Genomic DNA, 16595 nt, shown 5'->3' with positions numbered 1-16595 from the left:
CCCCCCAAAAATGTGTAGAACCTGGTGGTAGTAAGTTGGAATGAAGTTGGCTAAAAGGGTCTAAGACAGAATTGGGTGATAATTTATACCTTTATGCTTTTAGACAGTCAAACAAAACCGGGTCAGTTTTGACCTGAGAGGACAAAAGTTGCACAATCGATGGGAAAATAACAGGAGGGTAAAGAAGCGATCAAGACTTCAGTGTTAAATGAAAAAGTTGTTAATCATGTTTCTCAATTTCTTATAAGCCATCAGCAATCATCTGCTACAATAAATGTTAATTGCTGTAAACAAACACAAACTATTTCTGTATTAAGAGAACTGTAACCCCCCCCCCCCCCCCCCCCCCCCCCCCCAAATAGACTGACTGACTGACATCTACCTTTCTGGAAAAACGGAATCTGGATTTAAATGCATTTATAAACAACATATTAAAGGGTAGTTTCAACATTTTTAAGACTGTCCTAAATATCAAAAGAAAGAGTCTGTGTTGGTGTTGGCAGCCTTGGAACAAGTCGAGTAGAAAGAGGAGGACTGAACGTTGACTCATACGTTGTCTTATCTTACTTCAATATCATAATAACACAAGCTGAGATGGTCAGACAGGTGATTTATATTGACTTAATGATAATTGAATTAATTTATGAACATTTATAACAGCGGGTGACTGCTGATGGCTTATAAGAAATTGAAAAAACATGATTAACAACTTACTTTTACATTTATCACTGTAGTCATGATGGCTTCTTAAAAAGTGACAAACATGTCATCGTTTATTAATGACATTTTTTGACTTCCTGTTGAGCAAAAGGGCTAAAAAGGCAAAGAAAGTTTGATGCTGGAGGAGGATTTCCCTCAACCTGACAACCCCAAAAGGTCTCATTAAAGGCTTATACATTATTTATAAAGGATCAGTAAATTACTTCATTCAAATTACTCATTAACATTTAATTAAATGTTTTATAAATTATAAAGTGGAAGCAAAACTTAATTCACATCTGTCTGGGTTTCTGCAGGGTTCACCAAGTTACATTTAAGACTTTTAGAGACATTTTAATACCAGATAAAAAGCAGTTTAACACTTATTTTTACTGTTCGAAGCATCAAAGTGTGATCGTAAACCAGCAGGGACGATATGGCCTAGAATTATTAATCATTACATCACATCTTTTTACTGCTTCCTTGCAGTATATAACTAATTCCTAATGATACAGTCAATTAAGTCAATATGCCATGGACTTGGATAGGCAGCACAAGATGGATAAATGGCTTAACATATAAAAAATAATCAATTAATTTATGTTTCTACTAAAAAAGATACTTGCTGAAGTAGTGACAGTGTTTGCTGACTGAAACAGCTTCCTGCAGCACAATCAACTGTCCCGTTATTTGTTCATCGGTGTAAAACGTCTCCTGACAATCAGATACAAAAACATTTTATAGCATTATTTTACAGATAACATTACTGCTTATGTCAGGTAAGACAAAATATTACCATTTTTATACATGAAATTAAAGACTTAAAATACTTTCTAAGATCTTTTTTTGTTTTTTAAGACTTTTCAGACTTTCAGATATTGTCTGTAAACGTTTTGAATTTGGCAAAACTCACAACGATTGTTCTGTACAATCATTCATTAGGACGTGTATTTGTATTTGTGCACTTTAAGAATTCATCTGGAAGTTTATGAACTTCTTGTATAAATAAATCCATAATAAAGATGAATAAATGTGCTGGAACAAAACAGTCAAAGGTCAGTTAGGTTGCACACAGCGGCACCTTCGAGACAAACGTCCATTGGGAGACACGTTTCATTCAGGAGTCAAACTCCGGCTGCCGCTCGATCAGGATGGTCGTGTCGTTTCCTCTCCTGGTCCTCGGATCCAGCCAGGAAACTCCCAGAGCTATCAGACATAACCACGACTGCAGCAGACACAAACACAGAGATTCAAAATTTACTTAATATTTTTGTCTTTGCTCATTTTTCTTATTTTGTTTTAAAGGACAGGTTCACAAATTCTGTTAAGTCTGTCTTAAAACAACAGTCTGGTTTCCATATGAACAGTGAAAGATGTTTTCCTCGCTCTAATCATTCCTCCTGTTTATACTGACTATTAAAAGATCTTCAAATGTGCTTTCAATGGAAGTGATGGAGGACAAAATCCACAGTGTGTCCACACAGTCATTAAAAAGTAGATGTGAAGCTTATATTCAGCTTCAGCCGTCTGAGTTAGTCATATCAAGTGATATCTGACACATTTACAGTCTTTTTAGCATCAGATTTTCATTTCATCAACTTTTTGTTTCCCTGTTGAGCTGTGGTGGAAGTACAGTAACAAAAAGAGGGACTTTGGCACTAAAAACACTGTAACGTTGAAACATAGAAGACTTGATTTGACTCATATGGACAGCTGAAGCTTCATATTAGCGTCAAATCAACTTTGAAATAAATGTTTTCACAGAAGCAGGACTGTGGATTTTGTCCTCCATCATTATGAAGGGATCTTCCAACAGTCAGTATGAACAGGAGGAATGATTACAGCAAGAAAAACAGGTTCAGTGTTCATTTGGTCTTCTGACTGTTGTTTTAAGACTTGAAAAATTGTGAACCTCACCTTTAATAATAATTCATCTTTTCTTTTATGTTTACTTCCTTCTCTTTCTCTTTCTCCCACTCATACACATACACTCATATACATGTGTGGATTATAAAACAAGTTATTCATCATCATCATTAGAATTATAGCATGTATAATGACTACAGTTGTGCTTTTGTTTCCCTTCTTTTGTCAATCCGTCTGTCTGTTTTTGCTCTGATGTAACATAATATAATATGTTTCATGAGTCATCGCTGTCCTTTGTGTGCCCTGGCATATTATATCACTTCTTTTTTTGCCATATGTGTGAAGTCTTTTTCTTTTTCTGTTGTTTTGTATCAATTAAACACAAACAAAAGACACAAAGATTATAATATGTTGATTTATCTATGAGTGATGTGACTATACTGTGTAATAATGCTTTAAAAAGGGGAAATCTGAGATGGTTTATGGTTTTAATTAACTGTAGTACTTGAGGATGAAGTCATTGGAAGCACAAGGTTTATGTTTAGCGGATCGAAGCTCAAACCGCAGTCCAATCTGTTGTGTCACCTACCAAATATCCCACAAACGTCAGGTACGCTATGGAGAGGAACGCTGCCAGCACATAGAGCCACACACTGTTGAGCGCCGTCACGTAAACCACCACGAAGTACATGTTGATGCAACACACGATCAGGATGACGACCCCTCCGCCGATCTTAAACACTCTGCAGGAAGAAGAGAAAAAAACACTGAACATCAGAGCGGCATCATTTTAATTATTCGTGTGTTACGAACCAGATAAAAACGTACAATCCGTTGGCGAACTCGTTCATGAGAGACGGTAAACTGGTGAAAGTCAGGACGGGAATGAGGGCGAATGGCAGCTGTGAGAGAAGGAAAAACGATACGTCACATCTCAAATATTAAAAAAGATATTTCTCTTACTGGACACAAAAATAAAAATGCTTTATTATCGTAGTTATATGATTGAAAACAAGCCTGACTGTCATTCCTAAGCCTGTTAAAAGATGTGACTGGTTGAACAGACCAGTACAAGCTGAACACCAGTATACTGTATATTTTCACCTTTTTAATTGAATCAATTCGGTTTTCATTTTCTTCATTCACATTTTTAAATTTGCATTTTTTCCTTCATTTTGTTTTATTTTCATTTATTTGCCCCTTCTTTACTTGTTATTTTATTATCTTATTTTGTTTTGTTTTATTTTTCATTATTTGTTTTTCTTTAGTTCACAGATGAGATAAAAGATCCATCTCCTTGTATTTCAGACTATAAGAACAAACCGGAAAGATAAAGAGTTACGAGATGAAGGCGACTTAAGAGGCGACACACAAGAGAGATAAAGCTGACAAAGGTAGAGAGATGATGGTGAAAGCTCGTATGAAGCTGCCAGTAAACACTTTTTAACCCTGAGTCTGACCTGCATGCTCTGCAGCACGTTGAGGAAGTCGTTCATGCCCGTCAGGCGATGCACATCCTGGAAGATGGCCACCAGCAGGGTTGGCGTGATGGCGATGGAGCGGGTCAGAAACACCCGAGCGAAACGCGACCAGCGCAGATTCAAGAAACCCTGAAGGGGAGAGGAGAGGAGAACGCATCAGGCTGTGACATTTACGAGAAAGCTGCACTTGTTTATTACTTTTTCAGCTCAGCAAACAAATAAGGAAGAAATACACAAGAGTTTATTATTTAAAGGCCACAAATAAAGCAAGAATTCAGCAAAACAACTGACTGATGTGGGAGAAAATACCTAACATATCTACTCTATGCTATAACTCCTCTCTCCTCCTCTCTCCTTCTCTCTCCTTCTCTCTCCTCCTCTCTCCTCCTCTCTCCTGCTCCCTCCTCCTCTTTCCCTCCTCCTCTCTCCTCCTCTCTCCTGCTCCCTCCTCCTCTTTCCCTCCTCCTCTCTCCTCCCTCCTCCTCTCTCTTCCTCCCTGATGTGGGAGAAAATATCTAACATATCTACTCCATGCTATAACTCCTATCTCCTCCTCTCTCCTCCTCCTCCTCCTCTCTCCTCCTCCTGCCTTCTCCTCCCTCTTCCTCTCTCTTCCTCCCTGATGTCGGAGAAAATATCTAACATATCTACTCCATGCTATAACTCCTATCTCCTCCTCTCTCCTCCTCCCTGATGTGGGAGAAAATATCTAACATATCTACTCTCTACTCTTCCCTCCTCCTTCCTCCTCCTCCTCCCTCCTCCTCCTCTCTCCTTCTCTCTCCTCCTCTCTCCTCCTCCCTCCTCCTCTCTATTCCTTCCTTCTCGTCTTTCCTCCTCCTCTCCTCCTCCCTCCTCCTCCTCTCCTCCTCTCTCCTTCTCCCTCCTCCTCCGTCCTCCTCTCTCCTCCTCCCTCTCTCTCCCCCTCCTCTCTCATCTCTCCTCCTCCTCTCTCCTCCTCCTCTTCTCTCCTCCTCCCTCCCCCTCCTCTCTCCTCCTCCTCTCTCCTCCCTCCTCCTCCCCCTCTCTCCTCTCTCCTCCTCCTCTGTCCTCCTCTATCCTCTCTCCTCCCTTCTCCTTCTCTCTCCTCCTCCCTCCTCCTCCTCTGTCCTCTCTCCTCCCTTCTCCTTCTCTCTCCTCCTCCCTCCTCCTCCTCCCTCCTCCTCCTCTACTGACCTCCATGACGAACTGGCCAGAGTACGTTCCAGTCATGGTGGAGCTCTGTCCAGCTGCGAGGATCCCCACGGCCCAGATGTAGAGCGCGGCCGGGCCAAAGAAACAGCCGAGGACTACTCCCTGCCGCAGACACACACACAGTATGAGGAAACATTCAGCAGCGTTACATTCACCAGAAAACAAGTACACAGTAAAAACAAGAACGATTTTCAATTTATAGCTGCTAATCAATATTTTTTATATCAACTCTTACATACTATTGAGGCTGTTCTGGGTCAAATTTAACCCGTATCTATTGACATGTCTTTTAGTTAAATGAATAGTTAATATAGTTTTAATAAGATAGTAGATATGAGGATTTCTTTTCATGATGTAGCAGTGAAGGGAGGATTGCTCTAATGGTTTTACAATAAACCCCACAGCTCCATAAAGTTCTGCTAATTTTCACTTTCAATAAAATAACATTTAAATCATTATTGCTATGTTATATTTTCATGTCTTAGGTAAAATAGGACTTGATATTGTGTGATAGTAGCTGTTTTTTCTCCATAAATCAGTGGTGTAAAACCTAAAAAATACAGTCCTTCTGCTCTCTGAAACATGAATCAAGACACTTTTTATGAGGGGATTCTAGTTAATAAACTGCGATGGTAGAATATGAACAGCATGTAAGGGTTAAGAAGGTATCAAGAGATAATGTGTAGGAGCTCTAAGAAGCTTTTTACTGTCTTTTGTTCTGGTTTTATCGCCCTGAACTTTGTTGTTCTGGTTCATTCCCAACACTTTCATTGCTGTCAGTGTTGTTTCCAAACATCTGTTTTCAGTGAAAAAGCTCTAAAAAACCTCACTGTACACAACCTTCTCAGCAGCTGTAGACTAGCTGGTGAACATAGCGGAGCATTTAGCAGCTTTAAGGTCAGATATTTCCCTCAGGAGTCGGTGGAGACTAAAATCAGAGCTAAAACAGAGTGAATATTGGACTTAACTCATCACATCTCTAAATGAATGCTAATGTTGCTGCAGGATGTGTGAAGTGAAGCAGATCCAGTAGATTTACTGTCGGGTACAATAATAATGTGTGTAATAAAGAACAAATTAACATTTTATAGGTCAGGATAATTATTTTATTGTCCAATGCTTTCAATTTCCACTTTATAAATACAGCGTCTTACTAACGGAGGGATAGTTTACGACACTAAATACATCATGAAGGATGATTATAGCTGCATCTTGAGTGTTTTTCTTTCTCGATTCCTGATAGCGTCGATGCTTTTACTCTCTTACTCAATCACTGCAGCTCAGAATAACAGAAGATGGTGATAGTTGGGAATAAAAACTGCACCCACTGTTTGTTATACAGGTCAATGAGGTTTTTTATTTCCATGTGATTTAGTCCAATTTAAAGGGGTTAAAATGTGAAAATAAATGTATGAATAACTTGCACACATTGAGATAATAACACTTAGAGAGAATATATTAGAGGATTATGGCAAAAATGTCTAAGTGGTGTAACCATAAAAACTTTGTACCAAATAATTAAACTAGCTTAAAAACACTAAATTCTCAATAAAACACCATATCAACTAGTTTGGCATGATCTTACATTATAACTTTTTATATTAAATAAAGTTAATGGAATATAATTGTTCTAAATATTACATTTAATCTGGGGAATCATGGAGATCAGGAACCATTTACATGTTTTTAAATGAAGTAATTATTTGTTTAAGTGCACTTAAATACACTGTAGTTGGATAAAATATGTAATATTTATCATTCTTTTGTGGTTACACCATTTGACATTTTCAGGAGCATTCAGTCTTACTTTTGGTTAAAAAATGGTGCAAATGTCATTTCAAATGACATAAAACCAACAAAAATACAAAATCTACTATTTAACAAACCTGAACCTTTTAAAACTATTTTTAAAGATATTTTTAATTGCTCATCTTGCCAATCTTTATTTGTCACTGACCTTTATCTCTTTAGAGTGAAAAAACTCGTTACTGAAGACATTTATGATGGTTCCCACACTTATTTTTAGCCTTAGTCTTAATTTTGTTATTTGGACTTATTTCTAGTGTTTCTACAGCTTCTTATTCAATGTGATTATGTTCTGAGAATCACTTTTTGCTCTCACTGTTAACTAAAGTGCTGAGTTAACTTGCTGTTGTTGAACTCACCCCTTTGTAGATGTCCACCTCCAGAGTTTTATCATCCATAGGGAAAAGATTTGTGTGAGGACTTCCTGATTCATTGCAGACTTTATGCTGGAATCAAAAAACACAAAAAAACATCTATAGCACAGCAGCCAAAGAAAAAAAACACCTTCATGAAATTCCCCCCAGCTTGAAATTTCACTTCTGTCCTGTAACGTGGGCCGAAATACTCACCACCTCTGAGTTTGTGCGTCCGTAGAAAGCCTCGGCAAAGACAGCCACCACAAACACGTTGATGAGGAACGACATGAAGAGCGCCCCGGTCGCCTCGATGAAGAAATATTTGTTGGCCTCTCTCACTTCTTTCTTGTTCGACCGATCTATTTCTCGAGACTGAAAAAAAGGACATTTGGACGCACCGATTAGCTGATTCGTACATAGTTCATACGAAGTCTTTGAGGTGTCTGAACTCATAAAGACCCATCAGACAGACATTTAGGTAGCATTATTTATTTATTGTTGTGTTTTTTGTGTATGTGTGCCTGTGAAGCAAACTTTACACAAATAAAAGGGCTGGATAGATATGACATAAAATAAATGTCACATCTATCCAGCAGCTGATCGCACCTTGACGAGAGCAGAGTGGAGGTAAATGTTGTGAGGCATGATGACGGCTCCGACGATGCCCACCGCCTGGGTCAGCTGGACCGCACTGCAGTCCTTGCAGTACGGCACGAACATCCCCATCAGCAGCTGGCCTTGGTCTGGACCCACCGTCACATACTGGCAGAGGAAAAATGAATATAAGGGTCAGTGACAAATAAGGGTTGGCAAGATGAGCAATTCAAAAAATATATTTAAAAATTGTTTTAAAAGCAGCATCAGACATTTGCACCATTTAACCAAAATTAAGACTGAATGCTCCTGAAAATGTCAAATGGTGTAACCACAAAAGAATGATAAATATTACATATTTTATCCACCTACAGTGTATTTAAGTGGACCTATACTAATAATTACTTCATTTAAAACATGCAAATGTTTCCTGGTCTCCATGATTCCCCAGATTAAATGTAATATTTAGAACAATTGTATTCCATTACTTTAATTAATATAAAAAGTTATAATGTAAGATCATACCAAACTAGTTGATATGGTGTTTTATTGAGAATTCAGTGTTTTTAAGCTAGTTGAATTATTTGGTAGAAAGTTTTTATGGTTACACCACTTAAACAGTTTTGCCATAATCCTCTAATATATTCTCTCAAAATGGATTAAAACTGAAATGTTATGCTGGGTCCACAAAAAAGAATGTGTGTGTATGAAGTTATTCATACGTTTATTTTCAAATTTTAACCCCTAAACCCACTAAACCCCATATAGACACAAAAAAACGTCATTGACTCATACACAACTTCAAAAGCAAGTGGAGACATATTTAAAATATAACTGAGAACTGAGTCTGGATGCATAATGTGTAACAAGAAGCACCTGAAGATTTTACACCACCTGCTCAATGATTGACACCGAGAGAGCGGAAGTCCGATGTGTGGTGAGATATTTAAAGGATAAGTTCACAACATTTCAAGCCAGGAGCCCAAATGAACACTGAAGTAGTTTTCTTTTTGCTGTAATCATTCCAGTAACGATGCAGTCACCAATGATTTATCCACTGTGGTTATCATTTTTAGATGTTTATTAGAGTATATAATGAGCCACATTGTGGGAGAGCAAATAGGCTTTTTTTTACTGTCTGTCATACTGTGTTTATTTTAGAAACATGCAGACATAAGTTGGTAAAACATAAAGAAAACAGTGTTTAATTATGTATGCAGATATGTAACTTTTTCTTTCTTATAGCCTCATTACAGCAGAAAAAATTATCCTTACACACTAGAATAAAAATTAGTAATTAAACTTATTTTTTAATATAAAATGTAATATAAAAGATGTACTAAATATATATAACAATATATGCACAGCCTCAACCAAGAGGCATCATATCTTTGCACAGCAGTCGTTGAAAAGGATAAAGCACATTAAAAGCCTGAGAGCTTATTTCCATTGTGGTCCTTTGGATGTAGGTGTGTGTTTGAGTGAATACATGAGCACTATAAGTAAGTTAATGTAAGTGTGTGTGTGTGTGTGTGTGTGTGTGTGTGGGCGGACATGCAGCAGAGAGAAGGCTGCAGTACAATACTTATACAGTACAAGGTGTCCTACCAATTCAATAACAAAAAAACATAAATCCATACTACAACATAAATAGCATAAATACTTGCATACATATAAGAGCATAAAACATGAAATATACAGCATAAAAGTACCTTTAAGTACCTCGCTGCTTACATTTAGCTCTATAATTGTTAAACTGGACAATAACTGACTCACTGTCATCTGTATATGAACCAAAATGCTCAATAAACATTTCTTTGATATATTTATGCATGCAGATATAAGCTTGTACCTCATATCCAAAGGTGATGGCCATGACAGTGATGAGCAAACCAAAAAAGGCTTCCAGCTTCCTCAGGCCTGCCGAGAAGGAGACGAGGATGTTTGATTTACTGCTGTTATAGTTCACTGTCATTTTATAAACGACGCCCAGCAGACTACGAGCACGACCTACCATATTTGTCCAAGAAGAGGAAGACGAATGTGTCGATGATGGTGATGAGGACGCCGGCCCACAAGGGTATCCTGTTAGTGAAAACACACACACACAGTTAAAATAATAGACACCAGAGAGGTAATGATGCTATTTTAAAGCCCTCATCACACTGTGACTTTTGTCCCAGCGGATTTTAAACTGATGTCGTGTCCGTTCACGCCACCTGCCAGAGGAGAGGAGGTTGAACGCGATGGCGCAGCCGATGACCTCCTGCATGTCTGAGCCGATGATCGCCACCTCCACCATCAACCACAGCATGATACGAGGCACCTGGACGGAAGAAGAAAACAAGTTAATGTATCATGTGATATTATATTCAGCGTTATTTAAGTGTTATCATATAGACAGGCAACTCCTGAGTGGGAAAAGTTATGATTATGTTTCAAATTCAGTTCAAATAATCGTTTTGTGCACATGACTGCTTAACTTAGAGATTAAATATATGTAAAAGCCAATAAAGGATCTGCAATATGGACACAAAGAAAGGCTGTAAGGTTTTAAATCTTATTACCCAATAAATATGCAACTATGCAAATGGTCAAAAAGGGAAAATTTAACATGAATTTGAACTTCTGGCTCCCAAAAATCCACACTTAAGGCTTACAGGTTATTTCCTGACAGTCATGTGATGATCCAAGAAAGAAAAGTTAAGATGAGTGACTGGAAACCTCACACACTTAAAATTTTGAATTGGACAGAAAAAGAAATGACCCACTGCAAATCTAAATTACAGGAATACAAACCACATAAATTCACACAGACTTTTTGTTTTTTAGCAAAATATTTCAATGCAATAAATGCTGTCATTTAAATGTAAACATAAAACATTGAGAAGAAAGCAAATAATCGACAAATTTCAAATATCTGATAAATTGCTAACAGTATTCTAATAATTATGAGCTTTCTTTGCTTCTATAGTTTATAGCTTTAAAAAATATCTGCATTTCTAATTAATCAGCATTTATGAATATTCACAGCTGTGCGAGTTTAACCATGACGACTGTTTGAGAGTTCAGCCCAATGCAGCTCTGGACTATGAGCACTACAGTAACATGAAGCTCATAAAGCTCAAAGCACAAGTCCATAAAATCAGGTTTCTTATTTATTTTCAGTGAGTTGCTTCCAGCTTGTTCTGCACGTAATGAATGCTGTATGAATATGTGTATTGTTGTTTTATGTACTGTATATGTGTTTTTGTATTTTTCTATTTATGTTCTGGGTACAAGTACAACACATAATACACTTCCCCTTGTGGACAATAAATATCTATCTATCTTTACATGATTAACAATAAGAAACTTGACCCCTTGGCTTAAAAAATAGATCAGTTTGTGCATATAAATACTCGCTGGACTGGACTGGACAGGCCTAAATATAAATATTTAACTTCTTTAACTGTGTCACACAAAAAATGACCACAGTCTTAAACTCCACACACTGAAAATCTTATCTTGAATCTTTTTGCAGCCTCTTATGTGTCTAGAAGAAGTGCAGAAAGCATTTTGTGGTTTAAAAGAAAGAGAACAATAAAATAAAGGAGGGTGGTCACATGATGTTTAGCCATGTGTTCAACAGTTGCTTTTCCACATCAGGTATTAGTGACGCAAACAAGCTTTTTTATACAAGCTGGATTTAGAAATATATCCTCATTAATGATTCATGAAGTATGGATATAAGAGATTCCACATTTCCCTCGGTGTTTTGATAACTGTTGCAGGCTATCATTTGGCTTTGATTTATTTATTCTTGATTATACAATCCAAGGATTACAGAGGCTGAAACAACAGCGCTTGAATGCTGCTTACGCAATCAGGCACTTACAGTAAATCAGGACTATTTCTGCTTTTACAGCCTCGAGATTTCTCCATTACAGCATCTGGACCAGTCACAGTGTAATTTCACGCTAAAGTGAAGCCAGCACAGTGCTGTCCAGGAATAGCAGGAGCTGAGAACACTGGTATTTATAAAACGACAGGTAGGCTCACAGTGTGGTACTGGCGGTTGCAGACTTCGGCCAGGTGCATCCCGGTGACGACGCCCAGCCGGGCCGCCAGCCTCTGCAGCAGCAGGCCGATGATGGTGGCTCCCAGCAGCACCCACAGGAGCTGACGGGGACGAGAACAGAGGCGACATCTGTTAAATCATCCATCTGTGCTCACTTAACCTTTTTAAAATCAGACTTCATAGATATTTGTGGAGAATCTAAAGATGATAAAGTAAGTCTAAGTGTTCTTATGTCATGCTCTTATTGAGGCTTTATTGTTATCCGTGTCAGATCAGATACTAATACCTTGATATAGGACTAGATAATATCTGGGATTGAGGTTATTTTATGACCTGCTGCAGTTCTTTTGTTGTCTTTTTGTGTCTTGAATATTACAGTAAAGCAACATTATTAAAAAACGTATTTGACAGTTTTAGCAAAATGAAATTGACCATGAATATTTTGGATTAATCATCATATCCACATTACTAATAATCATCACTTCTTGCTCTCTTATGGTTTATTTAATAGGGACAGATATTATATACATAGAGAGGCTAAAACAACTGTCCGATGCAAGTATCACAGTGTTTATAGCGCATGCAACACCTGTCCCTAATACATACATTATATTGTGAATGTACCAATATTCATTACTGAGACATTATCAGTATAAAAACACAGAATTGCATTAGTCCATCTGACCACTCAACACCTCTCTTCAATCAGCTCAAGATTGTATAATTTTGTTCTTTCTTTTTTCCCCCCAATTTTACCTTTTGGGCTTTTTTGCCCAGTTTGTGGCAGAGAGGCTGACAGGAGGTGGAGAGAGAGAAATGAGAATGACATGTAACGAAGGTCCCTTCTTGGACTAGAACCAGGGACATTTTTTACATAAATAAACACCAAACTTGTATTTTTATTTTCAAAATGTTTGCCTCAGCCTGCTTCCCCATCTTTGCCTCATAAAAGCATTTTTCCAGCCTTACAGTGATGTACACAACTATAATACTCCAGCTGTTGTTTATTCAGGGAAACACTCTGCATCATTAACACCCTGAGTACACATTCATACAGGCTGAAAGGATTTATAATATATGATAACAACCACAGTAATTACAGTAAAATGTCAAATAAAACTAATAACTAGCAGACAAGAGTGATATGTGGTGATAAAAACTATTTAAAAAAAGAAGATAAAATAGTCAAATGAAACAAGTCTGCCAGTAAAGATATACAGCAACGTTAAAAACAATGTAGAAAAGGTTAAAAATAAAAATAAAAAGAGACCAAACTGATCGTGTCTGACTATAATTGGCCTCTCTCTCTCTCTCTCTCTTTCATAAGGAGATGATTTAAGTATGCACACACACACACACACACACACTCACACATACGCCAAAACAAACACACACACCCTCATTACATTATTTATTTATGTCTTTGCTTGATTTATGCTCCGTACGTCATGTTTGCTTTTTAATCATATGGCAGCTTGTTTGCTTATTTTTGTAGATTACATTATCGAGGTGAGATTCCTCCTATATAAACCTTTAGGGCTTTTTCTTTTCTTTTCTTCTAAATCTCACCTTCACATTTTGATTCCTCACTTTTGTTGTTGTGTCTTTTGCTGCTTTGCAAATAAATACATTCAAATACATAAAATAAACTGGATAAACAGTCACACGTAAGGCTGCTCAGTCACTCTGAATCTCTCATTTGTGACAGTTTTTTTCAGTTGCTGCATGAAAATCAAACTTATAATTCATTTTCTCTAAAAACATCAAATGCATTTCTTGTTGCTTTCATACAGAAGTGAAATGCATGATTACAAACATCTTCAAATGATGCAGTGATGGATTTACACTGCTCTTATAATGACTTTCAGACCAATCATCAACATAAATCCTCACATGCACAAATGTTAAAGGGAGTTTGTTTCCTTTGCTGCTGTCATTAAGTGCTGCTAATGGAAGATTGTTGAGACTCTGGAAAATTGAAATTGAAATGTTTGATCCAGTGTTTACTGTACATATTTAATGTAATAAGGGATTCACTGTGAATAGGGGACACACCAAAAAGAGAAACCATTACAATGAAAAACTGACATGAATTCATCCAGTTAGCTGCAGAGGATATTTGATTTTATTACAGGGTTACAGTATCCATCAATTTTCTTTACTGCTTATTCTCTAGTCTAGAGGATCACGTTGGGAGCTGGAGACATATCTCAGCTGACACTGGGTGAGAGGCGGGAACACCCTTGACAGGTCACCAGTCAATCACAGGGCTAACACATATATATAGAGACAGACAACCATTCACACCTACGGGGCAATTTAGAGTCACTAATTAACCTAACCTGTATGTTTTAGTCTGTGGGAGGAAGTCGAAGAGAAGCTGCAAACTCAGTACAGAAAGGCACCAGCCGGGCGGTGGGTTCGACCCCATACCTTACTTACAGTACATCAATCCAAATGAGAAATAAGATGAAATGTAAGTTTAGTGTCTCTTTTTGATACTGGCACAGCTCCTTTAGTCCTTTAACTGTCTGGGTTTAAACAATGACTCCTGACGTTAAGTTAAACGTCTTCAATGAATGACCACGTTTTCCAGGACGAATGAAGTGTTTAGCTACTCAGTATAAACTCATGTGACAATTGCTCTTAATGTTTGCATTGTTGAGGAAAAACTGTAATTTGAGGCCAGTTGTGAGTCAAGACTGTGTTTCCTGTTTATATGCAGGCAAATAAGACCTTTGTTGAATTTTGACCTAAAGTATAAGTGACACTCTGCACTCGCCAGTCGGAGAGACAGCGGAGTCGACCGGTCCTTCAGTAAATATTATTGCAAGTATTATTTATATAACTGCATGGTGAAGAATGAAGGCAGATGACTGTATGAGGGATGCTCCGAATGCTGTAAAGTATTTGCTAAAAAAGGTTTATATTTATAATTTTTCTATTTTGATGTTTAGGCGACTGTAATGTTTTAATTAGTGTAAAATCACCTGAAAATAGCTTAGACTGAGCACTTTATATGTGCATAGGGAGCAGGTCACTATTGATTTTATTATATCAGTTTTCCACCCAGAACAGAAACCCAATCACTGGCTCTAGAGAGGACATTTCACTTTTTTTTGCAGGTTTCGTGGTCACCATCGGTTCTCCTACAATATTTGGAAGGCATATTCAGTTGTTTTCACTCATTCCTGACACTTTATACCTCAAATAATGAATCAGTTAAACAAGGAGAATAATCGTTACTTGCAGCCCTACCTTGAAGCCAGCTTTGGCACCAGACTGCAGGTCCGACTCGATGTTACCTGGGTCCAGGTAAGCTATGCTCATCAGGAACCCCGGTCCAGTGAAGGCCCACAGTTTACGGAGACTAATCCCACACTGAAGGGAGAAACTCTGACACTTATAACAACATCAAACTTCATATAATGCACAACATGCTTCACTAAAAACCAGATTAGCATCACTTCTCTTGGATTTGTGGATTACCTGACCGTCCTCGTCGGGAATAGGGACCCTCTCGTCAAAGTAAGTACCAGAAACAGGATCATTGCTCTGTTTTTGGAGGAAGACCCCTCCCTGTGTGTGTGTGGTCTCGATCACAGTTTTGTCTCCCGCCTCGTCACCTGCTGAAGTTTGACACAAACATGGTGACCCTTATTAAAAAAAACAACTACAAAAACTGAACCTCACAAGCTTTTACGTCACCCGCACAAATCCTATAATTTAGAAAATACACACAACTGTAAAAGTAAAGCTGATAATAAGACGGAACAAGTGAAAACATAAAGAAAAGGAAAAAAAATAAAGAGAGAACAAAAACTGAGATCAATGAATGCAAGAGAAAATAAGGATGATAAAATTATTTAAAACGTTTAAATAAAGTCAGATAAATAACAGATAATAAAAAATAAATTAAAAATAAGAGAAAAAGTTTATTAAAAGTATATTAAGTTAGAGTAAAAACTAGTTTAAATAGATTAAAAAGACAAAAGTATAATGAAACAAAAGAGGTATAAAGTTGAATAAAAGCTAGAATAAAACTAGGTTAAAAATTAGATTAAAAGGCAGACGAAACAGATTAATAAAATCGATAAGAAGATAAAACTTATGATGATAATAATAAAATAACAACATTTTAAAACCTCAAAACAAATATAATAAAAAAAGACTATAAACTATTTTTAATCAAAAGCCAGATTTTGAGTTTCACTTTTAAAAATATCAACACTTCCAGCTAGTGTGCAGTAGTCTCGATAGCTGGAGGCAAAAGCATGAATAAAGGTTTTAAGCATCACTGAATGAAAGAAATTAATCTGATTTTGGCAACGTTCCTAATTTGATAGATAGCTGTCTGGGTGATATTACAAAAATTTCAATTTCAGCTTTATTTATATAGCACCTTAAACAAAACATGGTTGATCCAAAGGTGCTTCACACAAAGAAAGAACACAATAATAAATAATGATAATAATAAATGTTTAGAAAAGCTCAGATCAGAGTCAAAGATCACTCACATTAAGGCCTGAGAGTCAGTCA

The 16595-nt window shown here is 37.2% G+C and overlaps 1 protein-coding gene across 1 annotated transcript; it reads right to left on the bottom strand.

Moving 5' to 3' along the window:
• Positions 1-1613: 1613 nt before the first annotated feature.
• LOC133988348 (natural resistance-associated macrophage protein 2-like) lies at positions 1614-15673 on the bottom strand. The gene is made up of 14 exons (XM_062427977.1): positions 15546-15673; positions 15315-15437; positions 12038-12157; positions 10216-10322; positions 10011-10081; positions 9849-9916; positions 8009-8164; positions 7616-7774; positions 7406-7492; positions 5223-5342; positions 4026-4175; positions 3394-3467; positions 3155-3308; positions 1614-1924 (listed from the first exon to the last, which is right to left on the bottom strand). Exons 2-14 carry the CDS (start codon positions 15384-15386, stop codon positions 1817-1819), a joined length of 1446 nt encoding a protein of 481 aa, XP_062283961.1. The 5' UTR covers positions 15387-15437; positions 15546-15673; the 3' UTR covers positions 1614-1816.
• Between the last annotated feature and the right edge of the window lie 922 nt (positions 15674-16595).

Source organism: Scomber scombrus, chromosome 10 (assembly GCF_963691925.1).
Source record: "Scomber scombrus chromosome 10, fScoSco1.1, whole genome shotgun sequence".
NCBI classification, from domain to species: Eukaryota; Metazoa; Chordata; class Actinopteri; order Scombriformes; family Scombridae; genus Scomber; species Scomber scombrus.
The sequence above is the reverse complement of the archived record's forward strand: the minus strand, read 5'-3'. Positions and strand labels throughout refer to the sequence as shown.

Bases quoted from the DNA above. Each gene is read 5' to 3' on its own strand.
- LOC133988348 (XM_062427977.1), bottom strand. From the start codon at position 15,386: ATGAGCATAGCTTACCTGGACCCAGGTAACATCGAGTCGGACCTGCAG. The intron at 10,323-12,037 runs GTGAGCCTACCT...TCTTCCGTCCAG, and splicing joins GCAACCGCCAGTACCACACT to GTGCCTCGTATCATGCTGTG. The intron at 3,468-4,025 runs GTCAGACTCAGG...CTTCTCTCACAG, and splicing joins ACGTGCTGCAGAGCATGCAG to CTGCCATTCGCCCTCATTCC.